We start from the raw sequence: 21,353 nt of genomic DNA, 5'->3' as shown, positions 1-21,353 counted from the left end.
GCATGACAACAACCCAAAGCATACATCCAAATCAACAAAGAAATGGTTTCATCCGAAGATTAAAGATTTGTAATGGCCCAGCCAGACCTGAATCCAATTGAAAATCTGTGGGGTGTTCTGAAGAGGGCTGTGAACAGGAGATGCCCTCGCAATCTGACAGATTTGGAGTGTTTTTGCAAAGAAGAGTGGGCAAATCAAGAAGTGCCATGCTGATAAACTCATACCCAAAAAGACTGAGTGCTGAAATAAAATCAAAAGTTGCTTCAACAAAGTATTAGTTTGCACACTTATGCAACCATATTATTTTATATTTATATTTTTTCTTCCCTCCACCTAAAAGATTTCAGTTTGTTTTTCAATTGAGTTGTATAGTTTTAAGGTCACATTAAAGGTGGAAAAAGTTCTGAAATGATTTATCTTTGTTTAATTTTTTAACATTACAGAAACCTGACATTTTAACAGGGGTATGTAGACTTTTTATATCCATTGTGTGTGTGTGTGTATATATATATATGTATGCATGTATATATATATATATATATATATATATATATATATATATATATATATATATATATATATATATATATATATACACACACACACATACATATATACACAACCTCTGCACTCCCTGTATAAGTAAATGTTACTGGTGCAGAGTCTCTCAAATATAATCCAGAAATAAATACCAAGCACTCGGTTTTTCAAAGTCACCACTTTATTATCATTGTGGTGTTCATCCAACGTTTCAGTCCTCCACCTGGGACCTTTGTGGAGGATGTAAATAAAATATATATATATATATACACACACATATATATATATATATATATATACACACACACAGTACATATGTGTGTGTATATTAATATGTGTGTGTGTATATATATATATATATATATATGTGTGTTTATACATACATATGTGTGTGTGAGATATATATAGGGAGCATTTGGCTAAACAGCATCTTTTTAATATGGAACTGCTCTGGGGGAGTCGGTGTGAATATTCACAGGAGAAGCCGAGGACTTATATGGAATACTTTTCACAGGTACCTATGGTTTTAGTATACTTTGATATAGTGTATATATTTGCCTCATATTTTATGTCCTTTTAGTAATATTTATGTTCAGGATGTGCACTGCAACCTGTTACACTGCTATATGAATTTTCTGATGTTTATTAAGCTCTGATTTCAAGAAAAAGCATTTCCCACATTCAGTACATGGTAATTTCTCCCCTTTATGAATTTTCTGGTGTTTAGTAAAAGCAGATTTCCAGATAAACAATTTTCCACACTCAGAACATGAAAATGCTTTTTCTCCAGTATGAATTTTCAAATGAGTAGTGAGAGTTAATTGCCGAGTAAAAGATTTTCCGCATTCAGCACATGAAAATGGTTTCTCTCCTGTATGACTGTTGTGATGAGTCATAAGAGTCGATTGCCGGGAAAACCGTTTCCCACATTCAGAACATGAAAATGGCTTCAGTCCTGTATGAACTTTCTGATGAGTAATAAAAGTTGATTGTAAAGTAAAACATTTCCCACATTCAGAACATGAAAATGGCTTCAGTCCTGTATGGGTTTTTAGATGTGTGTTAAGTGTTGACTGCCTATTAAAACATTTCCCACATTCAGAACATGGAAATGTCTTCTCTCCTGTATGGATTTTCAAATGAGTAACAAGTGTTGATTGCTGGGTAAAACATTTCCCACACTCAGAACATGAATATGCCTTTTCACCTGTATGAATTTTAAGATGCATATTAAGACCGTTTTGCTGGGTAAAAGTTTTGCCACATTCAGAACATGAAAATGATTTCTCTCCTGAACATGGAAATTTATTTTTCACGTGACTCCTTTGATTGCGCAAAAAACTTAAACAAGTATCTGCACCCTTGTCTTGAGGAATATCCATGTTCACAAATTGATCTGTTAAAAAGAATACATTGGAGTTATTTAATAATGAAAAAAACAGAATTTATGCTTACCTGATAAATTTCTTTCTCCAACAGTGTGTCCGGTCCACGGCGTCATCCTTACTGTGGGAATATTCTCTTCCCCAACAGGAAATGGCAAAGAGCACAGCAAAAGCTGCCCATATAGCCCCTCCTCAGGCTCCGCCCCCCATTCATTCGACCAACGGTTAGGAGAAAAAAAAGGAGAAACTATAGGGTGCCGTGGTGACTGTAGTGTATAGAGAAAGAAATTTTTCAAACCGGATTAAAAAACCAGGGCGGGCCGTGGACCGGACACACCGTTGGAGAAAGAAATTTATCAGGTAAGCATAAATTCTGTTTTCTCCAACATTGGTGTGTCCGGTCCACGGCGTCATCCTTACTTGTGGGAACCAATACCAAAGCTTTAGGACACAGATTAAGTGAGGGAGCAAATCAGGTTTCCTAAACAGAAGGCACCACGGCTTGCAAAACCTTTCTCCCAAAAATAGCCTCCGAAGAAGCAAAAGAATCAAATTTGTAAAATTTGGCAAAAGTGTGCAGAGAAGACCAAGTCGCTGCCTTACATATCTGATCAACAGAAGCCTCGTTCTTGAAGGCCCATGTGGAAGCCACAGCCCTAGTGGAGTGAGCTGTGATTCGTTCAGGAGGCTGCCGTCCGGCAGTCTCATAAGCCAATCGGATAATGCTTTTCAGCCAGAAAGAAAGAGAGGTAGCAGTAGCTTTTTGTCCTCTCCTCTTACCAGAGTAAACGACAAACAAAGATGAGGTTTGTCTAAAATCCTTTGTTGCTTCTAAATAAAACTTTAAAGCACGGACATCATCTAAATTGTGTAACAAACGTTCCTTCTTAGAAACTGGATTCGGACACAGAGAAGGAACAACTATTTCCTGGTTAATATTCTTGTTGGAAACAACTTTCGGAAGAAAACCAGGCTTGGTACGCAAAACGACCTTATCTGAATGGAACACCAGATAGGGTGGATCACACTGCAAAGCAGATAATTCAGAAACTCTTCTAGCAGAAGAAATAGCGACCAAAAACAGAACTTTCCAAGATAGCAACTTGATATCTATGGAATGTAAAGGTTCAAACGGAACCCCTTGAAGAACTGAAAGAACTAAATTTAGACTCCAAGGGGGAGTCATGGGTCTGTAAACAGGCTTGATTCTGACCAAAGCCTGTACAAAAGCTTGTACATCTGGCACAGCTGCCAGGCGTTTGTGTAACAAAACAGATAAAGCAGAAATCTGTCCTTTTAGAGAACTCGCTGACAACCCTTTATCCAAACCCTCTTGGAGAAAGGAAAGAATCTTAGGAATTTTAATTTTACTCCAGGAGAATCCCTTGGATTCACACCAACAGATATATTTTTTCCATATTTTATGGTAAATCTTTCTAGTCACAGGTTTTCTGGCTTGGACCAGAGTATCTATCACTGTATTCGAAAATCCACGCTTGGATAATGTTAGGGGTAATATGAACCTGACGGCAGCCATCTTGTTCCCCGCAGCCATCTTGTGATGATTAGCATCCATTTTGTAATGATTAGACTTTTTATTATAGTGGTTTATTATGTAGTAAGAAATATGCTGATGTTAGGGAGACTTGCATAGATATAATAGCCCTGAGAATGACCCTGTCGATGTGCATTGCTATCTCTACAAGATGTCAAACGGCTGTGATTTGTGCTGGGCTAGGAGGCCCAGTTACTGTGTATTCCTGTAGAAATGACTCCCTAACACTCCTTTTATTCCAATTATATTTTCTATGAGTTTCTTTGTTCTTATAGAAATACCATGTGAAATGATGTAATTATGAATACGTCACTTGTTAAACCTATATGCTGTAACTCTTATTGTAAGAATATTATAATATCTAGGGAGTATAAATATACATTGTATCATTTTTATATGTTATGTTTAATTGTAATGTATCTTTTCTGTATCCCTTTAATATTCAATTGTAGCTAGACGCATAGTGACCTTTATACACACATTTTACATGTACTATTAAACCCTTGAGCTATGTGTGAGAAAACACTGCTGATGTAAGGAATTTTAGTTAGGTCAAAGGTAGCTATACATCAGATTGAAATATTTTGAGATCCTACATTACTCCTTTTTCCTGTCAGTCATAAATTTACTTAATATCTTCAAGGATATCTGACAAATGTGATGTACAACTTACAGGATGCCAGATGTTTTTCCTCATCTTAGAAATGAGCTAATGACTACAGATTTCAATGTATTCTGAAATGTATATAAGCTCGCTATCCTTACCAATAAAATTAGAGCTGTTCTGCAAACATATCCTTGTGTGTTTTCTGAGCGGCCCGCCAAGTACTTGTAAACACTTTGCAGTGTAGATACCAGAGTCCTGAAGCAGAGGAGAACAAGAGGGTCATGGTCCTGGAGGAGTCTCCTAACAAATGGTGCCAGAAGTGATAGTTTGTCAGGGGGTAAGTGAAATACTTGTTTTGCACTGTTTTTTGCTTACCCATTGTCAAACTAGAACCCTATAGGACCAGACACTCAGGTTCTTTTTTTAAAAAAACAAAAACAAATATATAGTGGGGAATGTGTATGTATGTTATGCATATCTGTGTATGTTGTGTATATATGTATATTTAAGGTGTTTTTAAAGTTTTTTTTTTTTTATGGAACATTTTTGGTAAAAGTTGTTTTTTTTGGTTATAAAGTAGTATCTGAGGTTAGAGGCCTCCAAGTGATACATGGTTTATTGATTACATGGTATCTGAGGTTAGAGTCCTCTGAATGATACATGTTAATTGTTTTTTTTTTTTATTAGATATGGTATCTGAGGTTAGAGTCCTCTGAATGATACATATTTATTGGTTCTTTGATATTAAATAGTGTCGGAGGTTAGAGGCCTCCAGTGACATATGATGAGGTTAGAGGCCTCCAGTGACATATGATGAGGTTAGAGTCCTCTAGAGACATATGTTTTTATTGGTTAAAATATAGTATTTTTAAGGTTAAAACAGAGTTCGAGTCTCTGTTGGAATATAAGGATTTAATGTGGTATATAGTGTTGTATGCGGTATATATGTTGTAAAATAAAGGGGTATAATTCGTAAAATTTATTGCATATTATCCATAAACTCTGGTATCAGCCTGGAAATTGTTTTGCTATCTTTGTCTATGCGCAATCTGTTTCTTTCATGCTTGCTATAAACTGAACTTGCTGTATTGCATTTGTTTTTCTGCTTGCACACTTCAAATTGCTGTATTGCCTTTGCATTTTCTAATTGCTTTTAAAGTTTGCTTTTTTTATTGCTATATACTTACTGTGCTGTTTTGTGCTTAAAATATATTAAGTGACTGTGCATTTTATTACTGCTGCTCTTTTTGTGTTGTTAAAGAAAAAGTTTATTTCAGGCAGAAAAGCACCCACTCTAGAGAGGGAGGGGGGATCATAAAAAGATCTGTCAGTGAGCAGCTGTGTAGAGTCAGTGAAGAGAAATTTAAAAAAACTGTTCCGTTGTATGTGTGTGCAGTAATGAAAGGGAGATTTAAGTGTAACAGATTTAATTATTTGAAATGTATTTATCTCAATTTGTGAGGAAATGGCCAATCTTTTCAGATTCAGATATATACAAATACATTTTAAATTTGGAGGAAAATTAATAAATATATGTTTTCCTGAAAAAAACAAAACAAAAAAAAACAAAACAAAGAGGGGGAGTGAATCTCTGGTATGCGAGATGAAATGAGCTTGTCTGTATAGCTGTACAAATGAAACTGTTTCTTTCTGTTTCCCTGCTGGGAAATAAGACGTTTAAGAAAATATGTTGTAATGTTATTTTATATACCTGTATTTTAAAGTCACCAGCATGTTTTAAGTATGTGGTATTCATGTGCAGTTTTAGTTTTAAGTGATAATTGTGTGGCAAGTAACGGCTTTGAGAGTGGCTTTGAAAGTGCGATGGTGTGTGTGATTTTTTTTTGTCACGCTCTGGTAAATATGAAACTGTTTCTGGAATGATTAATGGGTTGACGTATGTTGTATTTGTAAGGTCTGTGCACAGAGTTGGTGCACCCAATGACATATAGTTATAAGCTGTAATTGAAAGTTTATTTAAAAGTGCGTCCGTTTTTGTTGCAAGTAAATTAATCTGCAGGGCATGCTACAATACAGAGGTGAAATTTGTGTGGTAAATCATACAAGCAGCCTAAATTATGGTTTGAATATACATATATAATTTACGTAATGAATGGTTAGTCCTTAAAGGGACAGTGTACTGTAAAATTGTTTTATATTAATGTATTTGTAATGACTTGTGATACAAGCTGAATAGTTTCAAATGTAGGAGAAGTTGCATTTGCAAGTTTGTGTATATATAAAGTAAATTGTAATGGGTTGAATTGTTTGTCTGTAAAATCAGAACTCAGTGTGTAGGCAGAGCACTAGAAAATTGTCATTTTATTAGCAGCAATAACACTGTATTAGTAGTTTGCAAAATATATATATTTTTTGGGACCTTTCTTTGTATTCTTTTTAAATCTACCATTTAGTTAGCAGATATTTCTTTTGCAGTGTAACTGAATTTTCTCTGTAATGCAAACTAATTGATAAGTTGTCTACAATCTTAGTGTTACGATCTGTGAGACTAAAAAAAAAAAAAAAAAAAAAGACAGAGGAGTGAAAATATTTCAAGGGATATAAAATCTGAGATTTTAAGGAAATATTTACAGAGAAGACAATGAGGTTTACTGTAAGCCTAACACTAGTATATTTAACTGTGTCAGCAGTTTCAATAAAAGATAATTTTTAATTTGAGTAAAATGTCCCTTTAACTAGCCTGCATCCCACTGTGTGTTTTTATGCTGGTTATGCTTGCTTAGGCTATTTAATGAATGTCAGTATACATGTTTATTATAAGTAAGGCCAATGACTCATTGGGAATAATTTAAAGGGGAAATTTTTATTATTATTTTTTTTGTAGAAAGCTTATTTTATTTTTTGTTATATACATTTGTTACATTTGGCTAGAGAGCTGCAGAATGATGAATATCAAATTATAAACAAAGTTAAATCAAATAATTGTGTTGTTATTAAAATTTTGGTTATGTAAAAGTATAGACTGGATTCTAGCAGCTTTTCACAAATTATTTGTGCCACATCTGATTTACTTAAAGGGACAGTCTACCATATAATTGTTATTGTTTTGAGGATGGATGGTCCCTTTATTGCCCATTCCCCAGTGTTGCATGGCCAACACAGTTGTATTGGTATGCTTTTTGCCTCTGTAGTTGCCTTGTGTCTAGGGGCATTCTTCCAGCTCCCTGGTCACATGACTGTGACTGTTTATGGTCTGTTGTCTTGAATTTAGCATTGTTTTGTGCTGAATCTTAAATGACCCCCTGTGCCTGAACACAGTGTTATCTATATGGCCCACGTGTATTTTGTCTCTCTGTGTTGGAAAGAGATTTAAAAAAGCCTGTGATAAGAGGCAGCCCTCAAAGGCTTAGAAATTAGCATATGAGCCTACCTATGTTTAGTTTAAACTAAGAATACCAAGAAAAAATTTGATGATAAAAGTAAATTGGAAAGTTGATTAAAATTAAAAGTCCTATCTGAATAATGAAAGTTTAATTTATACTAAAATGTCCCTTTAACAGTGGATTTGCATGGTGCATGTGAGCAGGAGCTATATAGAACAGTGGCTGTATCATTATTATCTAATTATTCCCAAAATTGGATACTTAGGTGTTTGTGTGTTCTTTTGTAAATTTATGGTTAGGGATTTTATTTGTAAATATGCAACTGGAGTTTATTGATCTTCTGAAGTGATTGCATCATTAGTATGATATCATAGAATTGTACATGGTAGAATTTGCAGAACCACGGTATAGATGGTTGTTTTAGGATTTTAATTATTTTGTAGTGTTTTGCGAGTGCTGCGTTTCAGGGAATGGCAGAATTGGTTTTGAATTTCAGGTTAATTTTGGTTGTTAAAAGTTTGTGTCGGCTGTTCATGTTTTGTTTTGTAAAATAGACAATTGGTTTAAGTGTTTTCTAAGAGAATGTTGTGTTTTTATTTTTCGTGAATGCGTGTGGTAAGGTGCTGTATGAATGGAATATTGCATGTGGAGGTGTATTTGATTTTGCTTGCTATTGAGAATTGTATTATGCATGCATGAGTGGAGTGGATAATTTGTCTTTTTGTTTTTTGTTATGTTGTGTTTGCATGCCACATGGGATGTTTCACGCAAACAAGGGGGAAGTATTGATGAGTATTGATGAGTATCTTTATGTGACAGGGGTGATTGTTTTTAGGTAAGAAGGTGAACCTAAAACGTTTTGAATCTTCTCTTACAATGTTATTGCCTAACCACCAGCTGTGCCCTATATTTTTCTATATTTGGTTCTTAACACTATATTTGTGTTTGCAGGATGAGATCATGCAGCTGTATCCAGAAATTAAAAACACTAACGGAATTATTTTTGAGTTTTTTCCATATTTAGGTAAAATCTGTACAGATAAAATTCCATAAGTGCACTCTTCAAAAGATTACAGATTGAAAGCAAGTAAACCTTTAAAGAAAGAAAAGAAGAAAATGAAAGACCTTTTGTCAAGCTTGTTTTAACCACCATACTGCAGTAAAAAAGTTACTGAACTATCTTTGGATCCATTCTTTGCTTTGCATGCTGGTACCAGCCCCAGAACTGGACTCTGGGTAATCCATGACTGTCTCCTCTGATGTGTGTCTTCAGGACATAAAGACTATCCTTCTCTGGACTGTGCCTTATCGCTCGATATGGAGGTCCTGTTATGCTGTTACAGGGTCAACCAATTAAATTAGGGGAGTATTGTTTTAACTTAATTCCTTATACTGCTTGTTTTGTATTCTCTTGTAGTTGTTTTATTTTTATTGAACATATTAGGTATAAGAGGTCATATGCTTCATTGGTATTAGTGCACATTGTAGTTTATGTGCTTAACATAGTAATTTTTAGATAAATGTAACTGTGAACTGTGCAGTATTGTACCCTATTGAATGGCCCACTGAGTATAAAAATATGTTTCAGAAAAATGCTGCAATATATCATAATATCTTAGACCCTTCACCCTTTAGAACATAAGGAGGACACGTCTAAGCTAGAAGTTTATAGTAAATATACAGAGAAATGTTTGTTTCAGGAAATAGCCTAATTATAGTTTATGAAAGCAAATGTATTTTTCCCTTTTATTAATTAGTATGGTATCTTTTCACTTGCGTAGTATTCATGAAGTATCATTTAAAAGTGTATAGAGAAGTTGTAAATTATTCTCTGAGAAATGTCAATGTATTTAGTTTGTATTGTATATCAACAATGTTTTGTTTGATTTTAAATGACATAGGATGAAAGTGACGTTTTATTTGGACATAATTGTGATTGTATTGCGGTGTGTACTCATCCTGTACTGTTTCTGTTTGCTTCCTAGACTCCCTGTGACTCGAGTGTTTGCTTGCCATGGGTATCCACTGGTTGCCTTGTCTACCCCATGAACAAACCATCAGATTTCCAGTATCTCCCTGCGGAAGAACCGTGGATAAGCGCCCCTACTGCAAATGAACTGTTGGAGAACTGTGTTATAGCAAAGTGTCAAGGTGCAGCGCTCTCAAATGGACAAAGACTGTTCTTAAAGTGATCAGAGGCCACCTAGAGACAGTTGTGCTGTTGCTATGTCATGCTTTAAAAGGAACTGTTGGACATATTGGGGGTGCTAGCAATGCAGGTGGAGAGATAGAAGATACAGAGTTGTTTGGGGGTAGATGGGGGGCTGGTTGGGTCTCTGTGCCGGTGGACCGGTAGTTTTGGGAAGGCTGGAAGATAGATGGAAGGTATTGGAGGGACTGTACCGATATGCAGTGACAATTAGCCTATAAAAGTATATCATAATATAAGGCTTTACTACTTTTCTATGTCAGTCTATTTTTATGTTATTCTGTTAGAATAAAAGGATGGTATGTTAGGGGTAATATGAACCTGACGGCAGCCATCTTGTTCCCCGCAGCCATCTTGTGATGATTAGCATCCATTTTGTAATGATTAGACTTTTTATTATAGTGGTTTATTATGTAGTAAGAAATATGCTGATGTTAGGGAGACTTGCATATATATAATAGCCCTGAGAATGACCCTGTCGATGTGCATTGCTATCTCTACAAGATGTCAAACGGCTGTGATTTGTGCTGGGCTAGGAGGCCCAGTTACTGTGTATTCCTGTAGAAATGACTCCCTAACACTCCTTTTATTCCAATTATATTTTCTATGAGTTTCTTTGTTCTTATAGAAATACCATGTGAAATGATGTAATTATGAATATGTCACTTGTTAAACCTATATGCTGTAACTCTTATTGTAAGAATATTATAATATCTAGGGAGTATATATATATACATTGTATCATTTTTATATGTTATGTTTAATTGTAATGTATCTTTTCTGTATCCCTTTAATATTCAATTGTAGCTAGACGCATAGTGACCTTTATACACACATTTTACATGTACTATTAAACCCTTGAGCTATGTGTGAGAAAACACTGCTGATGTAAGGAATTTTAGTTAGGTCAAAGGTAGCTATACATCAGATTGAAATATTTTGAGATCCTACATTACTCCTTTTTCCTGTCAGTCATAAATTTACTTAATATCTTCAAGGATATCTGACAAATGTGATGTACAACTTACAGGATGCCAGATGTTTTTCCTCATCTTAGAAATGAGCTAATGACTACAGATTTCAATGTATTCTGAAATGTATATAAGCTCGCTATCCTGACCAATAAAATTAGAGCTGTTCTGCAAACATATCCTTGTGTGTTTTCTGAGCGGCCCTCCAAGTACTTGTAAACACTTTGCAGTGTAGATACCAGAGTCCTGAAGCAGAGGAGAACAAGAGGGTCGTGGTCCTGGAGGAGTCTCCTAACAGATAAAATCAAGCGTTCAATTTCCAAGCAGTCAGCTGCAGAGAAACTAGATTTGGATGTTCGAATGGACCTTGTACTAGAAGATCCTGTCTCAAAGATAGCTTCCATGGTGGAACCGATGACATATTCACCAGGTCTGCATACCAAGTCCTGCGTGGCCACGCAGGAGCTATCAGAATCACCAAGGCCTTCTCCTGTTTGATCCTGGCTACAAGCCTGGGAAGGAGAGGAAACGGTGGAAACACATAAGCTAGGTTGAACGACCAAGGCGCCAATAATGCATCCACTAGAGTCGCCTTGGGATCCCTGGATCTGGACCCATAGCGGGGAACCTTGAAGTTCTGACGGGACGCCATCAGATCCATGTCTGGAATGCCCCATAATTGAGTTAACTGGGCAAAGACCTCCGGGTGGAGTTCACACTCCCCCGGATGGAAAGTCTGACGACTCAAATAATCCGCCTCCCAGTTGTCTACTCCTGGGATGTGAATTGCAGATAGGTGGCAGGAGTGATCCTCCGCCCATTTGATGATCTTGGATACCTCTCTCATCGCCAAGGAACTCCTTGTTCCTCCCTGATGGTTGATGTAAGCTACAGTGGTCATGTTGTCCGACTGGAATCTTATGAATCCGGCCTTCGCTAGTTGAGGCCAACCCCGGAGCGCATTGAATATCGCTCTCAGTTCCAGGATGTTTATCGGGAGAAGGGACTCTTCCCGAGACCATAGACCCTGAGCTTTCAGGGAGTCCCAGACCGCGCCCCAGCCTAATAGACTGGCGTCGGTCGTGACAATGACCCACTCTGGTCTGCGGAAACTCATTCCCTGAGACAGGTGATCCTGAGTCAACCACCAACGGAGTGAGTCTCTGGTTACCTGGTCTACTTGAATCTGGGGAGACAAGTCTGCATAGTCCCCATTCCACTGATTGAGCATGCACAGTTGTAATGGTCTTAAATGAATTCGAGCAAAAGGAACTATGTCCATTGCTGCAACCATCAATCCTACTACTTCCATGCACTGAGCTATGGAAGGCTCCAGAATAGAGTGAAGAACTTGACAAGCGTTTAGAAGCTTTGACTTTCTGACCTCTGTCAGGAAGATCTTCATTTCTAAAGAATCTATTATTGTTCCCAAAAAGGGGACTCTTGTTGACGGAGACAGGGAACCCTTTACTACGTTCACCTTCCACCCGTGAGATCTGAGAAAGGCTAGAACAATGTCTGTATGAGCCTTTGCTTTGGAAAGAGACGACGCTTGGATTAGAATGTCGTCTAGGTAAGGTGCTACAGCAATGCCCCTCGGTCGTAGAACCGCTAGAAGGGACCCTAGCACCTTTGTGAAGATTCTGGGAGCAGTGGCTAAACCGAACGGAAGAGCCACGAACTGGTAATGTTTGTCCATAAAGGCGAACCTCAGGAACTGATGATGATCTTTGTGGATAGGAATATGCAGGTACGCATCCTTTAAGTCCACGGTAGTCATATATTGACCCTCCTGGATTGTTGGTAAAATTGCCAGAATGGTTTCCATTTCGAATGATGGAATTTTTAAATCCAGAAATGGCCTGAAAGTACCCTCTTTTTTGGGAACTACAAACAGGTTTGAGTAAAACCCCATACCTTGTTCCGCTGTTGGAACTGGGTTTATCACTCCCATTTTTAATAGGTCTCCTACACAATGTAAGAATGCCTGTCTCTTTATCTGGTCTGAAGAGAAGCGAGACATGTGGAACCTTCCCCTTGGAGGAAGTTCCTTGAACTCTAGAAGATACCCCTGAGAGACTATTTCTAGCGCCCAGGGATCCGGAATGTCTCTTGCCCAAGCCTGAGCGAAGAGAGAAAGTCTGCCCCCTACTAGATCCGGTCCCGGATCGGGGGCTACCCCTTCATGCTGTCTTGGTAGCAGCAGCAGGCTTCTTGGCCTGTTTACCCTTGTTCCAGCCTTGCAATGGTTTCCATGCTGGCTTAGGCTGGGAAGAGTTGCCTTCTTGTCTGGAGGCTGCAGAGTTTGGATTCGGTCCGTTCCTGAAATTGCAAAAGGAACGAAAATTAGATTTGTTCTTAGCCTTGAAAGGCCTATCCTGTGGGAGGGCATGTCCCTTTCCACCAGTAATGTCTGAAATAATCTCTTTCAATTCCGGCCCGAAAAGGGTCTTCCCCTTGAAAGGAATATTAAGCAATTTATTCTTGGACGACACATCTGCTGACCAGGATTTTAGCCAAAGCGCTCTGCGCGCCACTATTGCAAACCCTGAATTTTTCGCCGCTAACTTAGCCAATTGGAAAGCGGCATCCAAAATAAAGGAATTAGCCAACTTTAGTGCGTGAATTCTGTCCATGACTTCATCATATGGAGTCTCTTTCTGGAGCGAATTTTCTAGTTCCTCGAACCAAAAATAAGCTGCCGTGGTGACAGGAATAATGCACGAGATAGGTTGAAGCAGGAAACCTTGCTGAACAAATATCTTTTTTAGCAATGCTTCCAATTTTTTATCCATAGGATCTTTAAAAGCGCAACTGTCCTCAATAGGAATAGTTGTGCGCTTAGCTAACGTTGACACTGCCCCCTCAACCTTAGGAACCGTTTGCCATGCGTCCCTTCTGGGGTCAACAATGGGGAACATTTTCTTGAATATAGGAGGTGGAACAAAAGGTATACCTGGCTTTTCCCACTCCTTAGTCACTATATCCGCCACCCGCTTGGGTATCGGAAAGGCATCAGCGTGCACTGGGACCTCTAAGAAATTGTCCATCTTGCACAATTTCTCTGGAATTACCAAAGAATCACAGTCATCAAGAGTAGTTAGAACCTCCTTAAGCAGGGCGCGGAGATGTTCTAACTTAAATTTAAATGTTATGACATCAATGTCTGCCTGCTGAGAAACTTTCCCTGAATCAGAAATTTCCCCCTCAGACAGGCCCTCCCTCACCGCCAATTCAGATTGATGTGAGGGTATAACTGATAAATTGTCCTCAGCGCCAACCTGCTCATCTTCTGTATTTAAAACTGAGCTGTCGCGCTTTCTAGGGTAGGATGGCAGTTTGGATAACAGATTTGCTATAGAATTATCCATTACTGCTGTTAATTGTTGAATAGTAACAAGCATTGGCGCGCTAGATGAACTAGGTATCGCCTGCGCGGGCATAACTGGTGTTGACACAGAAGGAGAGGATGATGAACTATCCCCACTACCTTCACTTGAGGAATCATCTTGGGCAACTTTACTAAATGTGACAGTACTGTCCTTACTCTGTTTGGACGCCATGGCACAATTATCACATACATTTAAAGGGGGGACCACCTTGGCCTCCATACATACAGAACATGTTCTATCTGAAGGTACAGACATGTTAGACAGGCTTATACAGGCTATTAATGCAATAAAACCGTTTTTAAACAAAACCGTTACTGTCTCTTTAAATGTTAAACAGAGCACACTTTATTTCTGTATATGCGAAAAACTATGAAGGAAATATCCAATCTTCATGAAATTTGCACCCTAGTGTCTTAATGACTTAAAAGTATTGCACCCCAATTTTCAGGTTTGTAACCCTTTAAATGTTGCTGTTTTATCAATTAGCAACTTTAAACCACTACAATCCCAGCCACGGCGTTTGCTGCGACTTCACCTGTCCTTGGGGGTTATACGATACCAAAATAAGCCTTCCAGGAACGTTTTTACTGACCACCAGACCCTCTCACATGGAACTGCATGCACTGCATCCAAAAGAAACTGCGCAATTATGGCGCGAAAATGAGGCCCTGTCTACCAGGGAGAAAGGCCCTTCCTGACTGGGAAGGTGTCTAAACTACTGCCTGGCGCCTAAAAACGTTCCCCAATACTTAGGTTTAGTAAAAAAACACTTCAAACCTCATATAAATATTGAATAAAGCAATCGATGTAGCCCACAAGAGTGTCAACCAGTATATAGCCCATTAATAAGCCTTCATTCTGTTATTAGTCTAAGAAATGGCTTACCGATCCCCCAGAGGGAAAATGACAGTCTTCTAGCATTACACAGTCTAGTTAGAAAATGGACTAGTCATACCTTGAGCAGAAAAGTCTGCAAACTGTTCCCCCCAACTGAAGTTCTCTGGGCTCAACAGTCCTGTGTGGGAACAGCAATTGATTCTAGTTACTGCTGCTAAAATCATACTCCTCTTTTAAACAGAACTCTTCATCCTTTTCTGTTTTAGAGTAAATAGTACAAACCGGCACTATTTTAAAATAACAAACTCTTGATAGAAGAATAAAAAACTACAACTAAACACCACATACTCTTCACCATCTCCGTTGAGATGCTACTTGTTCAGAGCGGCAAAGAGAATGACTGGGGGGCGGAGCCTGAGGAGGGGCTATATGGGCAGCTTTTGCTGTGCTCTTTGCCATTTCCTGTTGGGGAAGAGAATATTCCCACAAGTAAGGATGACGCCATGGACCGGACACACCAATGTTGGAGAAAGGATGGTTTTGAGAAATGTTTAATCTGAAGTACCCAGAAATACAGATCGGTTAAATAAAACAGAAAATAATATGTATCCAAACAAAAGTCAAACATCCATATTGAGTATGAGGGAGTTATATAGTGAGTGTAAACAATTGGCACTCAAATATGTTTAATTCATATTTACATTATTTTTTAACACTTGGCGCTTCTGGTTTTGAATCAGTAAGTAGAACCAAGTATTAAAAAAAGGCAATATAGCAAAATATGAGTATATTATTTTCCTTTTTCTTTTAAATGGTAATTTTTATTGAGGTTACAAACTTAACATACAGCTTTATCAGTATAAGGCAAATACAAAGTAACCGTGCTTAAGGTTGCATATGGAATGCTAGGAGAAATAAAAGACTTTGTGGGAGGGAATGGAAACTATCTCCTCTCTTAAATCCTCGTTTTTACAGAGGGTACCCTTTGTGTACATATTATCTCTCCGCGGTTATACAAATTATTTCACAGTAAACTTTAAGGGCATAACCTTTAAGGTAATGGTTTAGTCTTTAAAGGCATTACATCAATATGACAATACTCACAACAGATTCATGTAGGCAAGGGGGTACCAGGACCTCTCTCTGCCGATAATAGATTCGCTCATGGGCCAATCTGGTCTCTCCCCCATCTGGCTCATCTTGGAGGGGAGAAACTTAGAAGGTACATATGGTGAATAGTTTGGGATCTAGTAAAGTTTAGGAGATTAGGGGGATGAGAGGGTCTCGGATATTAGGTAGCCCTTTTCACCTATTAGTTAATCAGTCTAGGGAGTTTTGTGGGTCCACAATGATTCCCAAGGTTCCCATATAAGACAGTAATCTTTTAATTGCCTACGTTCTCTCGCAACGTAGTTTTCCATGTTCTTTATGTAATTCACACTGTCTAGTACTCCCTGCAGTCTAGGGGGTTGGCTTTTTTTCCCAATTCCTGGCAATAAGCAGTTTAGCAGAGATAAGGACATACAGCAAGAGGTTTTGTTTGTTTTTGGGGATTTTGTCTACTACTAGATGTAGGATTGTAAGGGCCGGGTTAGGGTTTTCAGCAAACCTAGGTCATTGCAGATCTTTTCTATTTTGTGCCAATAGTCGTGTAGCTTTGGACATGTCCACCAGACATGGATGGGGGATCCCGACTCCCCACACTCCCTCCAACACATCGGGGAATGGCTAGGAAAGAGCTTCTGTAGCTTTGTGGGTACTAGGTGCCACCTTGTAATTATTTTGAAATATAATTCGTAGAGGGTGATGCAATGGGTTGCACTTTTCGTCAATTTAATTGCTTTGCTCCATGAATCTGGGGTAAATGTTAGTTGTAAGTCCCTCTCCCATTTTCCTTTTTCTTATTGTGCACAGATATAAAATATCCCCAACTGCAAATGATAAAGGCAACTACCTTAGGCTACCCCAGTTTATATAAAGATGTCTGTTCTACAGCTTTAAACCTCAGTATGCTTAGCAGGGCTGGAGTTCTCATTACAGTACAAAACTGGTTGGGTGATAAAAGCCCTATCTTACATTCTGTCTTCCTTACACCTACCTGTCAATCAAAAGCGCAGATCAGGAAATACAAAATAAAATATACTAGGGAAGGTTTTTCAAATAAGCATAATCCCATTTTGTTGAAGCTGTTTAACCCCTTAACGACCAAGGACGTGTCAGACACGTCCTACAAAAAGTGTCAGTTAAGGACCAAGGACGCGCCCGACACGTCCTCTGGGGTTTCAAGCGGTGGTATCGAGCGTGATCGCTTCCAGCCACTTTCAAGGTATTGCAGTGATGCCTTGATATTAAGGCATCACTGCAATACCCCTTTTTACCCACTCTTTGCATCGGCCAGCGATAGTGCCATAGCAGGGAGGCGGGTGGGTGGCCCATCGCTGGTTGGTTCCGGTTCCTGTGTCCCTCAGATACACGCTACATTTATAATAAAATGCATGGGAAGGAGGGAGAGGGTGGGGGAAATAAATGTTTAAAGGGACCGGGGAGGGGGGCAGCTACACTACAGAAAAATTATTTTTTTTAGATAAAAAAAAACAGAATTTATGTTTACCTGATAAATTACTTTCTCCAACGGTGTGTCCGGTCCACGGCGTCATCCTTACTTGTGGGATATTCTCTTCCCCAACAGGAAATGGCAAAGAGCCCAGCAAAGCTGGTCACATGATCCCTCCTAGGCTCCGCCTTCCCCAGTCATTCGACCGACGTAAAGGAGGAATATTTGCATAGGAGAAACCATATGATACCGTGGTGACTGTAGTTAAAGAAAATAAATGATCAGACCTGATTAAAAAAACAGGGCGGGCCGTGGACCGGACACACCGTTGGAGAAAGTAATTTATCAGGTAAACATAAATTCTGTTTTCTCCAACATAGGTGTGTCCGGTCCACGGCGTCATCCTTACTTGTGGGAACCAATACCAAAGCTTTAGGACACGGATGAAGGGAGGGAGCAAATCAGGTCACCTAGATGGAAGGCACCACGGCTTGCAAAACCTTTCTCCCAAAAATAGCCTCAGAAGAAGCAAAAGTATCAAACTTGTAAAATTTAGTAAAAGTGTGCAGTGAAGACCAAGTCGCTGCCTTACATATCTGATCAACAGAAGCCTCGTTCTTGAAGGCCCATGTGGAAGCCACAGCCCTAGTGGAATGAGCTGTGATTCTTTCAGGAGGCTGCCGTCCGGCAGTCTCATAAGCCAATCTGATGATGCTTTTAATCCAAAAAGAGAGAGAGGTAGAAGTTGCTTTTTGACCTCTCCTTTTACCAGAATAAACAACAAACAAGGAAGATGTTTGTCTAAAATCCTTTGTAGCATCTAAATAGAATTTTAGAGCACGAACAACATCCAAATTGTGCAACAAACGTTCCTTCTTTGAAACTGGATTCGGACACAAAGAAGGCACGACTATCTCCTGGTTAATGTTTTTGTTAGAAACAACTTTCGGAAGAAAACCAGGTTTAGTACGTAAAACCACCTTATCTGCATGGAACACCAGATAAGGAGGAGAACACTGGAGAGCAGATAATTCTGAAACTCTTCTAGCAGAAGAAATTGCAACCAAAAACAAAACTTTCCAAGATAATAACTTAATATCAACGGAATGTAAGGGTTCAAACGGAACCCCCTGAAGAACTGAAAGAACTAAATTGAGACTCCAAGGAGGAGTCAAAGGTTTGTAAACAGGCTTGATTCTAACCAGAGCCTGAACAAAGGCTTGAACATCTGGCACAGCTGCCAGTTTTTTGTGAAGTAACACAGACAAGGCAGAAATCTGTCCCTTCAAGGAACTTGCAGATAATCCTTTCTCCAAACCTTCTTGAAGAAAGGATAGAATCTTAGGAATTTTTACCTTGTCCCAAGGGAATCCTTTAGAGTCACACCAACAGATATATTTTTTCCATATTTTGTGGTAAATTTTTCTAGTTACAGGCTTTCTGGCCTGAACAAGAGTATCAATGACAGAATCTGAGAACCCTCGCCTTGATAAGATCAAGCGTTCAATCTCCAAGCAGTCAGTTGGAGTGAGACCAGATTCGGATGTTCGAACGGACCTTGAACAAGAAGGTCTCGTCTCAAAGGTAGCTTCCATGGTGGAGCCGATGACATATTCACCAGGTCTGCATACCAAGTCCTGCGTGGCCACGCAGGAGCTATCAAGATCACCGATGCCCTCTCCTGATTGATCCTGGCTACCAGCCTGGGGATGAGAGGAAACGGCGGGAATACATAAGCTAGTTTGAAGGTCCAAGGTGCTACTAGTGCATCTACTAGAGTCGCCTTGGGATCCCTGGATCTGGACCCGTAGCAAGGAACCTTGAAGTTCTGACGAGAGGCCATCAGATCCATGTCTGGAATGCCCCACAATTGAGTAATTTGGGCAAAGATTTCCGGATGGAGTTCCCACTCCCCCGGATGAAATGTCTGACGACTCAGAAAATCCGCTTCCCAATTTTCCACTCCTGGGATGTGGATTGCAGACAAGTGGCAGGAGTGAGTCTCCGCCCATTGAATGATTTTGGTCACTTCTTCCATCGCCAGGGAACTCCTTGTTCCCCCCTGATGGTTGATGTACGCAACAGTCGTCATGTTGTCTGATTGAAACCGTATGAACTTGGCCTTTGCTAGCTGAGGCCAAGCCTTGAGAGCATTGAATATCGCTCTCAGTTCCAGAATATTTATCGGGAGAAGAGATTCTTCCCGAGACCAAAGACCCTGAGCTTTCAGGGGTCCCCAGACCGCGCCCCAGCCCACCAGACTGGCGTCGGTCGTGACAATGACCCACTCTGGTCTGCGGAAGCTCATCCCCTGTGACAGGTTGTCCAGGGACAGCCACCAACGGAGTGAATCTCTGGTCCTCTGATCTACTTGTATCGTCGGAGACAAGTCTGTATAGTCCCCATTCCACTGACTGAGCATGCACAGTTGTAATGGTCTTAGATGAATTCGCGCAAAAGGAACTATGTCCATTGCCGCTACCATCAACCTATTACTTCCATGCACTGCGCTATGGAAGGAAGAGGAACAGAATGAAGTATTTGACAAGAGTTTAGAAGTTTTGATTTTCTGGCCTCTGTCAGAAAAATCCTCATTTCTAAGGAGTCTATTATTGTTCCCAAGAAGGGAACCCTTGTTGACGGAGATAGAGAACTTTTTTCTACGTTCACTTTCCACCCGTGAGATCTGAGAAAGGCCAGGACAATGTCCGTGTGAGCCTTTGCTTGAGGAAGGGACAACGCTTGAATCAGAATGTCGTCCAAGTAAGGTACTACTGCAATGCCCCTTGGTCTTAGCACCGCTAGAAGGGACCCTAGTACCTTTGTGAAAATCCTTGGAGCAGTGGCTAATCCGAACGGAAGTGCCACAAACTGGTAATGCTTGTCCAGGAATGCGAACCTTAGGAACCGATGATGTTCCTTGTGGATAGGAATATGTAGATACGCATCCTTTAAATCCACCGTGGTCATGAATTGACCTTCCTGGATGGAAGGAAGAATTGTTCGAATGGTTTCCATTTTGAACGATGGAACCTTGAGAAACTTGTTTAGGATCTTGAGATCTAAGATTGGTCTGAATGTTCCCTCTTTTTTGGGAACTACGAACAGATTGGAGTAGAACCCCATCCCTTGTTCTCCTAATGGAACAGGATGAATCACTCCCATTTTTAACAGGTCTTCTACACAATGTAAGAATGCCTGTTTTTTTATGTGGTCTGAAGACAATTGAGACCTGTGGAACCTCCCCCTTGGGGGAAGCCCCTTGAATTCCAGAAGATAACCTTGGGAGACTATTTCTAGTGCCCAAGGATCCAGAACATCTCTTGCCCAAGCCTGAGCGAAGAGAGAGAGTCTGCCCCCCACCAGATCCGGTCCCGGATCGGGGGCCAACATCTCATGCTGTCTTGGTAGCAGTGGCAGGTTTCTTGGCCTGCTTTCCTTTGTTCCAGCCTTGCATTGGTCTCCAGGCTGGCTTGGCTTGAGAAGTATTACCCTCTTGCTTAGAGGACGTAGCACTTGGGGCTGGTCCGTTTCTGCGAAAGGGACGAAAATTAGGTTTATTTTTGGCCTTGAAAGACCTATCCTGAGGAAGGGCGTGGCCCTTGCCCCCAGTGATATCAGAGATAATCTCTTTCAAGTCAGGGCCAAACAGCGTTTTCCCCTTGAAAGGAATGTTAAGCAATTTGTTCTTGGAAGACGCATCCGCTGACCAAGATTTTAACCAAAGCGCTCTGCGCGCCACAATAGCAAAACCAGAATTTTTCGCCGCTAACCTAGCCAATTGCAAAGTGGCGTCTAGGGTGAAAGAATTAGCCAATTTGAGAGCATGAATTCTGTCCATAATCTCCTCATAAGAAGAAGAATTATTATTGAGCGCCTTTTCTAGCTCATCGAACCAGAAACACGCTGCTGTAGTGACAGGAACAATGCATGAAATTGGTTGTAGAAGGTAACCTTGC

The 21,353-nt window shown here is 39.8% G+C and overlaps 1 protein-coding gene across 1 annotated transcript in view; it reads right to left on the bottom strand.

Moving 5' to 3' along the window:
- Positions 1-939: 939 nt before the first annotated feature.
- LOC128666926 (gastrula zinc finger protein XlCGF67.1-like) overlaps positions 940-21,353 on the bottom strand; it is a 72,139-nt gene continuing 51,725 nt past the window's right edge. Inside the window, exon 2 of the mRNA XM_053721746.1 lies at positions 940-1,936. Within this exon, the coding sequence (XP_053577721.1) occupies positions 1,155-1,922 (768 nt within the window). The 5' untranslated portion in view covers positions 1,923-1,936 and the 3' untranslated portion in view covers positions 940-1,154. The remainder of the gene's footprint in view (positions 1,937-21,353) is intronic.

Source organism: Bombina bombina, chromosome 7 (assembly GCF_027579735.1).
Source record: "Bombina bombina isolate aBomBom1 chromosome 7, aBomBom1.pri, whole genome shotgun sequence".
NCBI classification, from domain to species: Eukaryota; Metazoa; Chordata; class Amphibia; order Anura; family Bombinatoridae; genus Bombina; species Bombina bombina.
Note: the sequence above shows the minus strand (reverse complement) of the source record. Positions and strands in the feature narration are given on the sequence as shown.